At 36.7% G+C, this 17681-nt stretch overlaps 2 protein-coding genes across 4 annotated transcripts; one reads left to right on the forward strand and one right to left on the reverse strand.

Moving 5' to 3' along the window:
• Positions 1-1916: 1916 nt before the first annotated feature.
• On the reverse strand, positions 1917-10108 carry LOC133716338 (uncharacterized). Its single transcript, XM_062143047.1, has 10 exons — positions 9815-10108; positions 9015-9730; positions 8657-8908; positions 8257-8367; positions 7922-8155; positions 7359-7613; positions 4059-4865; positions 3700-3951; positions 2479-3591; positions 1917-2369 (listed from the first exon to the last, which is right to left on the reverse strand). The coding sequence occupies exons 1-9, from the start codon at positions 9981-9983 to the stop codon at positions 3289-3291; spliced, it is 3099 nt and encodes a 1032-aa protein (XP_061999031.1). The 5' UTR covers positions 9984-10108; the 3' UTR covers positions 1917-2369; positions 2479-3288.
• A 1131-nt stretch (positions 10109-11239) lies between these two features.
• On the forward strand, positions 11240-16364 carry LOC133718486 (protein ARV 1-like). Of its 3 annotated transcripts, none has more exons than XR_009850327.1 (7): positions 11240-11383; positions 11491-11585; positions 11987-12041; positions 12159-12228; positions 12977-13101; positions 15288-16142; positions 16226-16364. XR_009850327.1 is itself a non-coding variant. In XM_062145335.1 (5 exons), the coding sequence occupies exons 2-5, from the start codon at positions 11491-11493 to the stop codon at positions 13075-13077; spliced, it is 321 nt and encodes a 106-aa protein (XP_062001319.1). In that variant the 5' UTR covers positions 11240-11383; the 3' UTR covers positions 13078-13262. The 3 variants fall into 3 exon arrangements, 1 of the variants encoding a protein (XP_062001319.1); XR_009850328.1 differs by having other exon boundaries at positions 15677-16142; XM_062145335.1 differs by lacking the exons at positions 15288-16142; positions 16226-16364 and having other exon boundaries at positions 12977-13262.
• Positions 16365-17681: the final 1317 nt, after the last annotated feature.

The following is a 17681-nucleotide window of genomic DNA, read 5'->3' on the forward strand; positions in this document are numbered from 1 at the left end:
CAACTCGAAAGGGAAGGAGCTAGTTATTTATTAATTTTATTTCTGTTGGGTATGAGCCTGTGTGAGTTTGAACAAGTTTTTATGAGTTTTCTATGACGTTTTTAGTTTTTCGTTTGTACCACAATTGCGTGATTGGCAAGATAGGACTAGTTGAATGATTTCCTTTCCGTAGGAGGCGAGATTTGTTCTATTCTTGTATAGGCTCGTTTAATTGTGAGTGTTCCAGAGATTCTTAAGAGTTTGCTTTGGTTTAGATAGGTAGTTCGGATTTTCTTACCGAATGGCTTATGTAAACTTTGTAGACTTTAGTTTTTGGCTGTTGATCTAATGCATTCAACTTCTATTTCAAAAAATATATAAATAATGGGTTATTAATAGTAGACGAATCATCATTTTCAAATTAGTAAGCGAACCATATCACATTATCAGGTGACACGCATGTGTCCTAGAGAGAAGATCTGCTCATTATACATATACTAAAGATGGTCGCACTGTTCATAACTGTTCACAAAATGAAGTGACGGTTTTACCCCGTGTTTTGACTTAAATTATAATTCTGCAATAACCTTTCATTTTTTTTTTAAAGGGAGAACAATTCTGTTTTGTATTTGTAAATTTCTACAAATCATGGAAAAAGTTTGTTGTTGTTGTTGTATCCCATTTATTGTTAATCTATTATTAACAATAAAACAAATCATATTCTAAGGTTGCATTTATATTTTTTAGATCGTGTGTATTCATCTATTACATATGAAGCTTGAAAAGATAACAAACTCGCAACATCGATGCTGTGGGTCAATTTACTATTATTACGAAAATTCTGATGCTCATCTATATGCAATATTGCAATAACCCAATAATGTAGCCATGTAGGATAAGGGTAAACTTTAGCCAGAAAAGGAAATGGGAAAATCAATGGGCCTAGAGACTTGGGTTTAACCCAAGATTTCAAGAACCCCAAATTAGGTAACAGAGAAGTAGAGAACTATGCGCGGTGAGAGAGACTGAGAGAACGAGTGAACTGAAAAAAGGATTTCAATTTCTGTGAATAGGCTAAGTGCGAGCCCATAGTAAGCTTCTCTCTTGCTTTCTTCTTCATTTTCGTTTTCACAATTCAACAAAGTTTGATACTTGTTTTTTTGTTTTTAAATATTGTTGGGCACTGCCAAATTATTCTGATCGATTTGATTCTGCACAAGAAGAAAGCTTTATACCCGTTTGACTCGCAAGCTTCCGCCTTTCAGGTACTGAAATCAGTTTTCCTTATTACTCATTGTTTATAGTTTTGTAGAACAGATTTTTGTTTCTGGGTTTTTGAGTAATTTCGATTTTGTTTATACAATTTGCAGGGTTTATTGTGGAAGTCAGCTTTGGAATGTTCTTCTTGTTAAAGAACAATCGAAAACTAAACAGAGAGAAGGAGAGAGTGTAGATGGAGAGATTGAAGAGTGAATTGGTGAGTTTATTCTTCTCACATTGGAGGGTTTATATAGGGATAAAAAGCATAGAAAATACACTATTATATCCCCACATTCCATTACACTTATCTCTTTACTATTGTACCTAATACATGATATAGACATTAATAGTATAAAATCAATTACACTATAACACTTCTATGATTTTGATCATTGATTTATTTGTATGATCCTCCAATGCTGTGGAACTCAAAGGTTAGATTATAAAGTATTAACAGTCTTGGACATCATTTCACAGTTTTCAATTTCAATATCTGCTAAATGCATATATCAAACTAGTTTAGTGTTGTGTAATATAATGTTCATGATGTTTAGTTTTCTTCCTTCCTAAGAATTAAAGGCATGCATACATTGTGAGTTCAAACAGAAACTGGGAATAAAATGCACGCAATTCCATTAAACATTAAAGCTTCATAATGAACAATATCTACAAGAATATCAGGGTAATAGTGTAATACAAACGAGAGCGATATGATGAGTGATACAATATTTGGTTTTAGGCATGAGGTGTTCAGACCTAGTCTGAAGGCATCTCTATGACCTTTAATTGTATTCATACATCTTGGAAATGAGTGTAACCATACAGAATACTGCTGTCTGATTATTACTAATGTCTTTGAGACTCCAGCAACCGTGTAGCAGCAGGTCCTATGAAACTCTGCTTCCAGATTACTGACTATGCAATAGTTGCGTTGCCCATAGTGGTCTTTTAGGCTAGAACTATGACTCTGGTCTGAAAGATATGCTTTGCGGATTGAAAGGAGATGCATCCTGGAAAATGAAAGAATCCTTTAAATTGCTGCCAGCTTCAAACTGTTGTCTGCTTCCAGGACTTTCAGTTTCTTCTGGGCAAGATAAACAGCAATATAATGCCTCTACAGCTTCACTGACCTATTAACAGATTCCATATTTAGTTAAGGAATGTAGCAAATAGCTTCAAAGCTTTAGTGTAAGATTTTATTTACTGTGACAAATAGTGTTTTTGGATTGATTATCTCACCTTGTCTTGTGATGCTGCTCTGCAGTCGGATTCTTCTAGGAGCACCTCCCATGTTTGACTACATGACTGGATTGGATGATTTTGATGTTTTGAATATGTCCTTTGATCTTAAGGACATACTAATTGCAGGCTAATTGTCTGAGGAACGACTATTGCTGGTCCTGAGGATTCACTACTAGGGATCTGAAGAAATGGATGTGGATAGGTATGTCCTTTGATTTTAGGACATTTCAAAACTATGGATATGAGGAACAAATATCGATACTTCGGTTGACATGATGTTTGATCAGAGGAAGGAATATTGGTACTTCTATTGACAAGATCTGAGGAATGAATATAGGTAGTAATGTTGACAGAGGAAGCTCCACCTCCAAGGAACTGCTTATGAGAAAAGACATCTATATATGCCTGGACTTGTCACATTCAGAGAAGGGTAGACTTCCGGATGGCATTTGAACCATATGGATTCGCCGGTCTCTCTTTCAACCAAAACTTCACTAGGGGATGCTGTGACACCAGCAATGCCTCCCCCGCTCCCAAAAGAAAAAGAAAAGAAAAACAGGTACAAAATAATTGTTGCTGTTCTGAGTTGTAATTGAATGCCAAAACGATCAAGAAGTTTACAAAGCCTCCAGTACAAGAAATGCAGAAAAATTGTGATTGTTTGCCAATCAACACAGCTGAGCATTTCATATAACTTGGAGATCTTTGAATCATTTGTAGGAGAATAACACCGACTGCAATAATGTGAGTTAGAGACACATTATTACTGAGGCGTCCTTTTGATATTCTCCTATAAATAAAGGTTGATTAGCTACTCTGGAGCGTTGCTCCAATGGCTAATGCAGAATAATCGTTTATTGATCCATCTACTACTTCGGTGTTTCCGTCATTGGTTACTCTTCTACCACCATCAATAACTGTATGTGAGAACTTTACGGGAGAAGAGTCCATACCTTCGTATAAGGATGGCAAATCATCCCACTCAATAAAATTATTGTCATGGGGAAAATCTCCCAGTCCTCCGTTTATTGATGTTAGTGTATAATCGTAATCCTTTGGCAGATATGATTCAAATTCTGATCCTAGATTTGCTCCTGCTTGAGGATATCCCTGAATTAACAATTACAGAAAGAAAGAGTTAAGTTTGGATATACTTCTTTTGCTGCAGCATATTTAGAAGTTCAAATAGAAGTGTTAAAAGAGCATGCTTATTCTCACCTCTGGAATCATATTCGCAGCTTTATTTTCAGAACTAGATGCGGTATTGCTAACTAATTCGTCATCATCATTGGTTGAAATATTGTTCTTCTTTGTAAGAGAAGGGTCACTATCCTCAAATGGATATGTCCTCTTACGACATTCATCATTATGGACATTGGTGGTATACATGGGTGACTGATGTAGCTGATGCAGTTGAGGTGGCGCAGGCGGATGAAAGAGTAAATCCAGATTTTGTGGGTCATCTAGTAGCTGTTTGATCACAAACAAGAAAGTGTGAGGTAACATTTTCAATATACTTTTTCTGCTCTATATTGAAAATTATATAGAAGAAAATCCTAATGCAAGTTTGTTCTGACCTCTTCAATCATATCAGATGAATTGCTTTTATCAGGTCGGCCTTCAACAGAGGTTGAAAGATCATTCCCATCTATATGACAAGGATCAGTTTGCATGCCTTGGAAGTCATGAGGATTGCCAATGGGAATTTGAAGAGCATCTTCCAGCACCTTTAAAGCCAGGTATTCCTCGTAATCTGTAATCGTACCACCACCAGTTTCAGCTTCATCATCATTTCCATTGGGAATTGGAACAACGTTAACCTGCTTAATGGATGCCCAATTTTCTTCAGCTTGATTTTCAACATTGGAGGCCATACTGCAGCTGCTGCTACCTTGATCGCAGAATGGGGCATCCTTATCATGATCAGAGTTGTCTGACTTATACTTCAAGCAACAGACTACAAAGTCCCCTATCTGCTTAGGAGGGTCAGAATGTGCCTGAATGAGATAATACTCATGAATGACCCAGCCAGTCTTCTGGGATTTCGGCACTCCACGTTTGTAGAAGGTCAAGGTCCTCTTTCTCCCAATCACAGCTTTGGAGCGAAGGGCCTTGATGTCTCTGTCCTTGCCTGTAATCTTCCAGAACCCTTCCCCTGTAGTCCTGTTGGAGCGTCTGCTGTTAGGGTACTTGTATTCACGCGGAGTGAAGAAGTACCACTTATCCTGACTGTCCCAAGACTCTGCCCATGCAAACCAGAAGAAGAAAAAAGAGAAAAATTTCCTGCCCAGATTTTGCGCCCTTGTGAATGCCAGTTCTGCAAAATTGCAACACAATACACATGACTGTTCATCCATATCAGTAATAGATAACCGTACTTTTACCTACACAAAGATAAAAAATTGGCTTTGCATCATCAGTATCTTAATTCCATCCCTCTCTCTCCCATTGTAATGACCAGGAACTCAACAATTCCTTAACCTCACATGTTCAAGATACTAGCAAGGGTTTCCAGTTAGTCAGTAACTGCTTCAAATTGCTAATTGTTGGGATTTTAACCCCACTAACGAACCAGGACTCAGGATTAGACACACCCGCAACAACACCACAATAAAGCAGAATAAACAAACAAGGATGAAATACAATTGACATGAGATTTAAGTGGTTTGGCAAATTTCCTGCCTACGTCCGCTCAAGATATTTGCTCTTTCACTATGAGAATATCAAATCCCAAATCCCAAAACACTTGTACACCCTCACTCATAGATTAACTAAGAACACAATATCTCACCTAAGAGAATTTCCCTTTCCCTCTTAGTACATTTTTCACTCACTCTCATGCACAATCCACAAGCTATTTCTATTGCTTGCCTGATGCTTACTTGCATGCTTTAATACATCAACCTTGCTACATATAGGCATACCAATAGCAAGGGTGGCAAGTTTCCCATCTTGTGAATAACATGGAGCAGCAAACAAAGACCAATTAAGCTAGCCTTCATTCAACATGCTACCACCATTAATAGCCTACAACAATTAATACATTCACATACCTATCTCACCTTACCTATTTACCCATGCACATATGCACTACATGAAACATGCAACAATGTTTTCTTCACCAACTATATCAATCATCAAACATAATTGCCACATTAATACTTGTGTGTCATCACTTCTTTTTGCATGAGAATGAACACCAATCTCAACACTAATAACTTCATATCACAATCTCATAAAACAACATCACAAGCTCCAGACCTAGGAATCTATAGTGTACTTAATAACATTTGAGGATTTGAAATTAGCTGGACAACCAGAGAACCCCTAAGTTTACAAGCACAACTCATGGGGAATGAAAAATAACGTCAATAATTCATTTCAAATAATGACAACTATCAGGCAAAAAAATTAAATCAGCTCAATTCATTTTAAAAATAATGTTCCGGAGATGGTTTACCTGGTAACTCGTGAGGCTCGTGCTTGCACACATCGATTTCAGGGATGATGGTGGTGATCTCGGAGTCCTTGCACTGATTCTTCTCCTCCAAGTCACTAAGCAGCTTCTCGTCGGTGGGATGGAATCCGTATCCCGGTGGAACTGTGAAGCCGCCGCAGCTCATCTCTTTCACTCTGAATAGCTGATTTTGATCGGTGCTTTTTTTTTTTTTTGGTGCTCTGAAGGGCAGAGGAAAGAGTGAGGTTGTACATACATAGAGTCAAGTCTAGTGCTTTGAACTGAATGTCCTGAGCTTCGGAAGCAAGTTCAACTGTATGGAATGACTTGCATCATGAGTGGAAATCTGATCCCACCAGTAAGGAGTGACAACCAATCAGCCGTTAGTTTTTAGTTTTTACATTTTCTTTGTCTCTTTAAGGGAATCTGATTTATCGTTACCTGCTCTTGGAAGTTCAGCCTTTGGTGCCTTGCTGGCCTTTCTTTAGTTGTTTGTTTATCCATTTGAGACCGGGAACATTCAGGAACATTGGCTAAAATAATTGGAGAATTTTTTTTTTATTATTATTATTTTTTTTTTCGAATAGATGGGAGAAATTTTTGTTGGGAATATTCTAGAGTCTCAGCTTAGTGGAAATGTAGCCATGAAATACCCAAATCCCCTAACTCAATCTTATAGTGAATTATTGTCTTTACTATTGAGTCCGCAAATGAAAAATTGGAGGAAATGATACACAAGATTTCATTAAGCTTGATAAATTACTTACAAGGTTCTAAACAACAACAATTATACACATTTGTAACTACTACTCCATCAACCAACCAGTTATTACATTTCATTAACTGTAACTACTACTTCAACAATAACCCAACTAGCTACTAATTTAGTGACATTTCTCTTCATGAGGTCTGAACAATCTGAGTGGGGAGAGCAAACCATCAATACGCTAGAAAAGATCATATTACTTGGAAGATTGTCGTACCCTTGCAGGATAATATCAGACCTCTTATAGTTCATTAGCTACATTGGAGGGTTTCCAATAGCTAATGCAGATGTATGTTGTTCCCATCCATGGGCGACTTCAGTGTTCGTATCATAGCTGCTTACTCCACTATCCCCATGGTAGACCCTTCCCAATGAGTTCGGTAGGTTGGAGTCTATGGAAGGAGTTTGAGCTATTTGATCAGAACAGTAAGATTGCAACTCATTGCATTCAATATTATGTAGAGCATCTCAATGTTTAGTGTACATCATCGACTGCAGAGCTGAATCTTCTAGCTGCAATGGATGAAACGCTGATTCCATATTTTCTTTGGTTTGATGATGCACCTGGATTAAGAATCATAAACAAACAAGCATTTAGTTTGAAACTTGAACACACTTGGTTGAGATTAATTTCATATAGCATTCCATTCTCACCTCTAGAATCCTAGAATCTGTAGCTTGATTTTCAAAATTAGACATGATATGTCTAACCGGTATGTCAACTTCATTGGTTGAATTTTTTTTCTTAAATGCAGATTGCCAATTCTTGCATTCACTAAAACAGAGATTGGCATCTGGAACATTTCCCAGCTTTGTGTATATTGATGACTGCAGTATGGAGGGGCGGTAATCTTGTGGCTGAATTGGACGCAAAAATGAATCAAGATTTACTTCTGGTAGGTCACATAGCTGAATTAACAATCACAAAAAGCGAGCATTAGTTCATAGTTTCATGCATTTTATGCGCATGACAAGTTTGTATAAGAAGATGTTCAAAGAGGATGCGATTTCACATATCATCTGCTACAACTTCATTTTATAACTTGGACATAATGTAGTTGACAAGTTCATCATATCATCAGTGGTTAGAAAGATATTCTTGTAACATAAGAATCAGCAATTTCTGTTTATATTCGTGACTTGCGACTTAAGTTTTGCTATAGTTCTTGGGATTCATAGTCGAAACGTTTAACTACAAAATGCACATTCATTCTCACCTGTAGAAACACACCATCCATAGTCTCATCTTCATCACAGGTTGAAACTTCATTCTTGTCTTCTAGACAAGAAGTATTATCTCCACATGGTGATTGCAACTTATTACAATCATCACCATTGGCTAATTGCAGAACAGCTTCCAGCTCTGGGGATGCCGGTGACCGCACTGCAGAGGAGCAGCAGTCATCCAGACGCTGAGGTTGATGTAAAAGTGGTTCATCATTTTTGAGTGCCTGAGTATAAAATCAAAATTCAGAATTATAAGCAAGCAAGATCTTAATGTTGATATACTTCTGGTGCTCCATATCAAGACAGAGATCATGTTCGTTCTTACCGCTTGAATTTTCCAGTTAGACACACCTGCGCTATCCGGTTCCCCTTCATCACTTACCAGAGAATCTTTCTTATCTGATTTATTCTTCAAGCGACAGATAACAGAGTCACCCTGCGTAAATTTGAGGCGATGCCATGGTTAATAAGCAGGAATCTCTATTATATTATGCAATAACCAGCAATTGAAAATCTTTTCATTGAGGACACACATAAACACATAACATATACTAAACCCTTAATCCACTGAACACATCACGATAACAAAACCAAAAGAGAAATAGAGAATCACAGAAAGAAAGAGTTAACAATTACAGAAAGAAAGAGTTGAGTTTGAACACACTCTTGTGCTGCTGCATGTTTAGAAGTTCAAATAAGTGTTAAAAGAGCATGCATATTCTCACCTCTAGGATCACATCTGCAGCTTGGTTTTCAGAATTAGATGTGGTGTTGCTGACTAGTTCATCACCATCACTGGTTGAAATATTGTTCTTCTTCGTAAGAGAAGAGTCATTATCTTCAAATGGATATTTCCTCTTACGGCATTCATCATTCTGGACATTGGTGGTATACATCGGTGACTGATGTAGCTGATGCAGTTGAGGGGGCACAGGTGGATGAAAGAATGAATCCATATTTTCTGGATCATCTACTCGCTGTTTGATCACAAACAAGAAAGTGTCAGTTAACATTTCCAATAGAGTTTTTGTGCTTCATATTGAAAATTTCATAGCAGAAATCAAGATGAAAGTCTGTTCTGACCTCTTCAATCATATGAGACGAATTGCTTCTATCAGCTTGACCTTCAACAGAGGTCCAAAGATTACAAGGATCAGTCTGCGAGCCTTGGAATTCATTCTGATTTCCAATGGGAGTCCGAAGACCATCTCTCTTATATGCCAGGTGTTCTTCTGCTTCAGTAATCCAACCGCCACCAGTTTCAGCTTCATCATCAGTGCCATTAAACTGCTCATTGGACGCCAAATTTTCTTCGGCCTGATTTGCAACATTGGAAACCATACTGCAGCTACCGCTACCGCTACCTCGATTGCAGAATGGACTCAATGGAGCATCCTCATCATGATGAGAGTTGTCTGGCTTGTACTTCAAGCAACAGACAACAAAGTCCCCTATCTGCTTAGGAGGGTCAGAATGGGGCTGAATGTGATAATACTCATGAATAACATAGCCGGTCTTGTGGGATTTCGGCACTCCACGTTTTTGGAAGGTCAAGATCCTCTTTCTCCCAATCACAGCTTCGGAGCCCGGGGCCTTGATGTCGCGGTCCTTGCCTGTGACCTTCCAGGACCCTTCCCCTGTAGTCCTGTTGGAGCGAGTGCTGTTAGGGTACTTGTATTCACGCGGTGCGAAGAAGTACCACTTGCCCTGACTATACCAAGACTCTGCCCTTGTAAACCGAAAGAAGAAATCGAAGTAAAGTTTCCTTCCCAGATTTTCCTGCCTTGTGAACGCCAGTCCTGCAAAGAAGCAACACAATACACATGACTGGATCGTTGATAATAATTGAAATTGACGGTGCTCTGGTTCCGGTGATGGATTACCTGGTAGCTCACGAGGCTCGTGCTTACACAGATCGATTACAGGGATGATCGACATGATTTGGGAGTCCTTGCACCAATTCTTCTTCGCCAAGTGGTCACACAGCAGCTCCGTTTTGGTGGGACGGTATCGGAATTCCAGTGGCACGTCTGGGAAATGGTCGCAGCTCATCTCTTTCACTTTGATCAGTGTTGTTTCTCTGCTCTCAGTTTTTAAGTATAGCTGATTTTGAAGAGCAGAGGAAAGAGTGAGGTTGTATTTATAATGTCTTAAGTGGTTTTGGAAGCGCTGAGTTTCCAAGCAAGTTCAGTTGAATGGAATCTATGGGTTGCATCATGAGTGAGATCATACCACTGACGACTAATGACGCGTTTAAGGGAATCTGCTTTATCTTTCCCAGGTTTGTTACTGAGAAAAAACACCTGGAACATTCATGAACATTGGCCAAAAAAATTGGAGATAATTTTGTTGGGAACATTCTAGATCCAGTGGGATAAAAGTTTTATGTAGGAACATGATAGATAGAGTGTTATTGTAAATCTTTTAATGCTTATTTGGTTTATATTTCCAAGTGAATAATGTAAAATTCAAAAGGTTTGGTCGTGATCTTTCCTTTCTCTCGATGTGAGCTCTGAAAAGCAGAGGAGTAGAGTGAAGTTGTGTTTATGGTCTTGATTCTTGAAGTTCAAGTAAACCCGGCATGTCATAGTCTGGAAGACCCGACTACGTGTCATTTTAATTTGTCTTTTGCGATTAAACTTCTTTAGCAAGTTCAGTTTTAGAGAGAGGAATCTAAACACTTTTTCCAATTTTGTGTAAAAATTTGTGATTGGAGAATGGAGATGTTCAATAGGGTTTCGAGACGTGGTTTACAAGTAGTCAAGACCTTCCTCTCGAAGGAGTCTGAGATGAGTCATCATATCAATTTCTAATTGGTACATTTCATCCCTTCTTCTTCTTTTTTCTTTCGTTTTTTTTTTTTGGTCTGGAGGTGCATTCACCTTTAGGTTAAAACTTCGAACAGTATACTTCTAGTAGAAAGTAAAAACCAATTAGTTTTACATTACACGTTGGTTTGTTTTGTTTGACGAAAATCGTCAATTTGTTTATATCTTCTTAGCAAAGAACTGCTTTTACTTAACAGTTAGGACCCCGTTGATTACGACACAATATGTTTTTCATGTGCCAAAGACGAGTTCAGACTATATCATCACTAGGCACCAATACAATAGGACTTGGTCCAATAGACAAGCCAACTATATATCAAATCCAAGCAGGGGTTGGTTTGTTAACTTTGTTTTGTTTGTTCTTGTTCATGTATAGGCAGAACGACTTTGTATTCATCGAAGCAGGGTAATTGCAAGGATGTTGCAGATGACTAGTACCAGAGTCCGAGCCCATAGTAAGTTCTTATCTTAGTTTATTCTTTCCTTTTTGTTTTTGAACTTCATCGAAGATTGAAACTTTTTTGTTTTTCGTTGTTTTGTTTTGTTGGTCGCTGCCAGATTCCAGACTATTCTGATTGATTTGATATAGGAGTCTCTTACTGGAAAGGGTGGAGGAAAAATGGGGTTTGTCCATGAGCTTCACTTCGTTGCTTTGGAGATTTCAAACTGTTTGTATTTTTATTGGCAGTTCATGTGTTTTAGTTTTCTAACTCGAAAATGTTTAATTTCAGATGCTGATGGATGTTGTATTCGGAAGTTTCATGTGTCTATCTACCTTTCTGCTTGCTACGAGGGCTCTTTTCAGCACATTCCCTAGATCACTCGGGTAATGTTTCCTATTAATTCTTCTCAGGATGAATTGAAATTGTGGCGTTCTTTTATCACCTGTCTTTTTGGAAACTTGTTCAGAAAGCATGCATCATTCGTTAAGGTAGAAGTTTGAACTGGATAATTGGTTCTAGGATCGTTTGCGATCAGTGGAAAATATTGAGAATTTGGTCAGGCTTAAGTCGATATGGTTTAAAAGGAAAGTCTAAAAAGACATAGTTTATTGAATGGAAAGTAATATAGAACATGCAAGGACAATGGTTTATCATCACTCAGCGTCATAACAAATATTCTTCTAGCCTGCCCTTAATGCTGTGATAAGGCTTTGTTTTGTATCCATTCGTACATAACACAACGTTTTACTGTAAATATAATATGATTCTGTGTACTCTGACATAGGTACAAAGACCTTGCACTACTTATTTACTTCAAGATGTTTCTAATTGCAATGATGGTATGGTTATGGTTTGCAAATTAATCTGATAGTTTTGTTTTCTCATATTTTTACTCTACTTAAGTATACTTGGTTAGACTCAATGTTTGTATCTTATTCAAGCAACCCCTTCTACAGGTCTGGGAATGTCCTATGATTGTGATCATTGATTTATTTGTGTTATCCTCCCACACAGTGGCACTCAAAGGTCAGATGATAAAGTATTTACAGTCTTGGACATCATTTTACATTTTTCAATTCAATATCTAGGTCATTATTTGTTCCTGCTAGTTTCTGCTAAATGCATATATCCATGAAGTTTAGTGTTGTGGAATATGTTCATGATGTGTATGGATACTTTTCCTTGATTTGATGCGAAGGTGTGCATTAGCTTCTTCTATGTTTTCATAGTATTTCTCAAATTCTCCATGTGCAAGATTTTGCAACTATGGATGATCACTGCAGTTGAACATCGTTCTTTTTCTTCTTCTTCTTCTTTTTAAAGTTCATGATTCTGCAACTTTAACACTGGATTGAACCATTCGAAGCTATTTAGAGATCACTTAAACGGTGAGTGGCACAATGATAATTAATTAAGCCACAAGACTAGACAATTTCCTCGTCTTACTGAAGAAGAGTGTGTGGCCTACATAGAAAAATGGATGACTCTAAGGAAAATTTAAGGGATTATTCTGATGATCGATGACACTGTGCAAATATACTAGTGTAACATGTACACTTATGGTTAGAGATGAAGGAATCTGTTTGTGCAGAGTTATTTACTCTGAAATGCTCTACAGACAAATTCTTATGTATATCACATTTTTCTGTCAACAAAAAACAGAAAGTAAACTAATTACTTTATTATACTCCGGTCATTTGGGATTATTTCATTGGAATTTGGCAAGTATGTTTCAATACGAATGCAAGAAATCACTGATACTTCTGAGTTGCAGTTCATGGCTTGGATGACTCTGGTGGGGTGATGAAGGTAGTAGCTACCAAAATTTTACTTGATGAAAATATGAAGGAAAATGCTTATGACCCGTACGCATAATGAGGCTGAGCTTCAAATTGACTGGTTAGTGTCTTTGTTTTCTGATCTCTGTAGTCTATGTATCTTGACTGATGTGGTTACTAGTAGTTTTGCATTCTTTGGTGCTTGAGTTCTCAAAATGAGAGTTTCATGATGCATTTAGCACTACTGCTTGAATCATTTTTTTTTTTTGGGTAAATGAATGAATATATAAAAGAAACCAGGCTTCAAACAAAGCCAGACAAACAACAAGAAACAGTAGCTAAAAAAGCTAACAACCTAACAAAGCAACAACCTCAGCAAGAGGGAACAGAAAAAAAAGAAGAAGAAGAGAAACTAAACCATACAACCTAACGGCTACACATCCCCAGAGATGACACCATTAAGAAGGGAGTCTCCATTCATTTTTTTATGATTTTCTATTCTGAGTGAAGTTATACAATATCCATCTTCTTCAGAATGCCTTGATGATAAGTCATACATTGGAAAACATTCGAGCAACAGTAATACTTGTGATAAAAATCTGATTGTAGACTAGACATTAATCTGGTCCTGTCGTTCCTGGTTATAATATAGAGCATCTGATAGGTAATTTGAGGAATGGTATTGAGGCTGTTAACCACACAAGTCTTGTGAATAGTCCTAATGATGTGTAATTCAAGACAGGGCAAGACTTATTATGTTCTTCTGTTCCTTCTTTGTATTTAAGCAATATATGCCAAAAACAAATGGAACTACTTCTTCCAGTAGTGTTGGATACTGTGTTGCCCGAAATACGATAGAAGTTGCCATGACTGCTTATTCCTTCACTCCATTCAGCCATCTCTCTCCCTCCATACACGTCCACCCCTTCCACAACTCAAAAATCATCAAACCCAGAATCAAAACGCAAATCCTCTCCCTTTACTCTCAAAATTTCGATACCTCTCTAATTGTTCAAGACTTGAAGCAGTGAAGCAAGTTTCATCCTCCATTCATCATCCTTGCCGTGAGCCTCATCATCCTCCACCACCTTTGAAGACCTTCTTGCGTTCTTGAAACTTCTTTAAAAGTGTAACCATGACCTCAATTCTTTTGTTTTCGGTTTTATGTTCTTGTAACCTTGTAAACAATTTCACTTGCGTTCTTGGACTTTGTTTTAGTTGGATGTTTCGACTTTTTGTTAGAATAAATAGCATGTTTTGATGTTTAGTTTTCGAATATTATGAAGCATGAAAACGTTTTAGGATTTTCAGATAATAATTTGCGATTTCTTTATGTGTTATTGGATGTTTGTTGATTTTGTGCTTCAATCCCACCTTTTATGTGTTTATCTTAGTTGGTTCGAAACAATTAGGGTTTGCATGTAATTGAATCCAAATTAAGATTTGCTAGCGTTCTAGGTCTTAATTAATTAAAGTGAAAAACCTATAATTCCTTAGGTAAATCAACAAAGAGATTTGCATGCTTGATTAGCGTTCTAACTTGTGTGTGTTTCTTCTTAATAAATAGCATGTTTTGATGTTTAGTTTTTGAATATTATGAAGCATGAAAACGTTTTAGGATTTTCAGATAATAATTTGCGATTTCTTTATGTGTTATTGGATGTTTGTTGATTTTGTGCTTCAATCCCACCTTTTATGTGTTTATCTTAGTTGGTTCGAAACAATTAGGGTTTGCATGTAATTGAATCCAAATTAAGATTTGCTAGCGTTCTAGGTTTTAATTAATTAAAGTGAAAAACCTATAATTCCTTAGGTAAATCAACAAAGAGATTTGCATGCTTGATTAGCGTTCTAACTTGTGTATGTTTCTTCTTAAATCAATCAAACTTCCACATGTTCTTAATGCATTGATTGTGTTTTAGTTAGGGAATTCACTAGCTTTGCATGATTAATAGGGTTAATTATGGTGCGTTCATCTAGTTAATCTAATTAAGGGAAGTAATAAGGACTTTGTATGCGTTCATCTCTGTTCTTGATTGATTTCTTCCAATTGCATGTTTTGATTCGTGAATTATTATTTGGTGTTCTGTTTTCGTGTTAATAGTGGTTGACTACATCATGCATCTTTGCCGTCCCCTTTATCTCTTCTTGATTCATGGATTGATTGATCATTGTAGTTAGTTTAATTAGATTAGAATACAAACTTTTATAAATCCCCTTATCTTGTAATTTTCGTAAATATATACTTATACTTTGTTTTATTTTATATTTTGTGAATACTACTAATTTGTTTAACGTTTTTGACAGGAAGTATACTCCAATCCCCGGCTTAGAACGATACCCTACTTACTCTTTAGTACAATTCGATGCAGGGTTTAAATTGACACTCACTTTGAGCGTATCAAAAGTTCAGCAACGAATAAATAAACAAGGATTATTTTAATAAGAAAATAAGAACTTGCTCTATGTCTTAGCCCAACAAAAAGTTTTACTGCCCCATTTCTTTCCGGTGGATTTTTATGTTTTGCATTCTAAGCAATCAAATAGAATGACAATATCAAATAATGAACGCATAGCAGATAATTTTTATATAGTAAACACTCATCAAACAATGACATGGAGCTAAACTTGGATATAAACTTTTCTCTATGTCTTAATTAATGTTTCATTAATTAAGTGATTTTTATTCAATGCAGGGATGAGTATGAGCAGCTGATACAACATCCATTCAACCAGTACAGACAAGAAAAAATGCTATTCATCTACCATTTATGGTTAGCAATGAAAGAAGACAGGGATTGGAAAAATATATTCAATACAGCAGTAGGCAATCTGACAATGTATCACTACATTAAGGTCCGAATGGCAAAACTGTCAGAGAAAGTAAAGGCAGCATTCCAGAGAACATTCAAAAAAAAAAAAACTTCTATCAAAACAGTGCAGCGGGAATGCTAGAGTTTGCAAAAAATTTGCTGCATCACTATAACGACAAGTGCATAGAGAAGGAAAAACTGTTGTTTATGAGCTTGAAGAAGCCATCACATCAACTTTTCCGGAGTTGCCTCTACTGATATTTAACTACTGCCTCATGAACAAGAATGCTGTCAAAGACCTAATAATACCCTACGACATAATTGAAGACAACAATGACAAGAATTACAGGTAAGATCTCAATAAATATTAATGCTTCAATAATTTCCATACCAAACAAACTGCAGATTGATGATTAAATGTTATGTTTATAGGCTTTGTGACGGTTGCGGACAATGTTACACCGACCCTGGGCTTTGGGAGACTGTAAGAAACTCTAGGCCTAGAGTGGTCATCGGTGGAAGAGGGAACCAGCGAAGGGAGAAGGGGAAACCAGAGAGGGGGAGGGGGGAATCAGCGATGGGGTAGAGGGAACTAGCCAGGAAATTATTGACTCTATGTTTTGTACCGGAACCAGAATAGATGAACAATGCAATTTATATTCTTGACTCGATGCTTTTGAGAATTCAAATCTATATTTCTGAAATTTTCTCTACCCTAGTTTAACAACGAAATCAGTTTCTTATTCTCAAAAGAACGAGGAAAAAAAAAACAATTAGTAAAGTTCATCCATTAAGTTATCAAACCAAAGAAGAAAGATCAAAACAGAGAAGTGTATTATACAGATAAGAAGATGAAAATCAGATAATTTGATAAACTAAAAGAAAAAAACAGAGCACGAGATTTGATTAACTAAAGAAAAACAAGAAATTTGTTCTTGTTGACTTGTTTCGACAACAATCGGAGCAGTTTGTTAAGAAACCTTTGCTGTTGGAATTAAACGGTTTCTCCTAATAGCTTGAATCAGAACTCATCTGCACCAAACCATGAGAGAAAACAGTATTAGAGAATATAGAATTCCATATAAGATCTAAAACACTAAATATACATATACAGAAAAGAAAATCGGAATCAGATCTCATAACTTAGATTAGAAACAGAAGCTTGGAAGAAAACATAGCACGTTCTTAAAAATTTTGCTTGCGTTCAGATGTGGCCTTAACGACACCGTTCGCAGCCAGGTTTAGCACTACATGTTTCTAGCTAGAAAACCATAGAGTGTGCTTCTATTACCAAATATGGTTAATTACTAACCATACCAAAAATTTCACATATTTTTTTCTCAAAACTGTTGTTAAGTTTTCAAACCAAAAAAATTTGGAAAAAATTCAGTTTACCTCCCTGAACTTTGGGCCTAAAATCAGACTGGTCCTTAAACTTTTTTTTTAATCAGACTGGTCCTTGTACTCTCAAACAATATCACCTAAGTCCAAATTTTGAATTTGCCTCCAAATGTGACATCACTATAGCCGTTGGAGCCGACAAGGGGGCCCACACTTCATATTTTTAATCCCTTAACGAGGGCAAAATGGACATTTCTAATTTAATACAATTTCTAATTTTTTTTTTCTCTCTCTCTAATTTCGAATTGAGGCCTCGTTTCTCTCTCAGTTTTTTTTTTTTTTTGGTTGGGTAAAATGGGCAGAAGGCCTGAAAGGAAAGAAAAAAATGAAAGGAAAAAAAATTCTATTGGGGAGCAATAAACATCTATTGGGGGACAATAGACGTTTTGAATTGATGTAATCTCCTCTTTTTTTTTTTTTTTCCTTTAATCAAAGTTTTATTTGTGTAATTTTAAGAAGATTAGTTCTCAGTCCGACTACCGAAAGT

The sequence above is a fragment of the Rosa rugosa genome, chromosome 6, assembly GCF_958449725.1.
Source record: "Rosa rugosa chromosome 6, drRosRugo1.1, whole genome shotgun sequence".
NCBI classification, from domain to species: domain Eukaryota; kingdom Viridiplantae; phylum Streptophyta; class Magnoliopsida; order Rosales; family Rosaceae; genus Rosa; species Rosa rugosa.

Coding starts and splice junctions, on each gene's coding strand:
- LOC133716338 (XM_062143047.1), bottom strand. CDS start 9,983: ATGAGCTGCGACCATTTCCCAGACGTGCCACTGGAATTCCGATACCGT. Junction 8,156..8,256: donor CTAACTGGAAAATTCAAGCG/GTAAGAACGAAC, acceptor TTTTATACTCAG/GCACTCAAAAATGATGAACC. Junction 3,952..4,058: donor CATCTGATATGATTGAAGAG/GTCAGAACAAAC, acceptor GTGATCAAACAG/CTACTAGATGACCCACAAAA.
- LOC133718486 (XM_062145335.1), top strand. CDS start 11,491: ATGCTGATGGATGTTGTATTCGGAAGTTTCATGTGTCTATCTACCTTT. Junction 11,586..11,986: donor ACATTCCCTAGATCACTCGG/GTAATGTTTCCT, acceptor ACTCTGACATAG/GTACAAAGACCTTGCACTAC. Junction 12,229..12,976: donor CCACACAGTGGCACTCAAAG/GTCAGATGATAA, acceptor TCTGAGTTGCAG/TTCATGGCTTGGATGACTCT.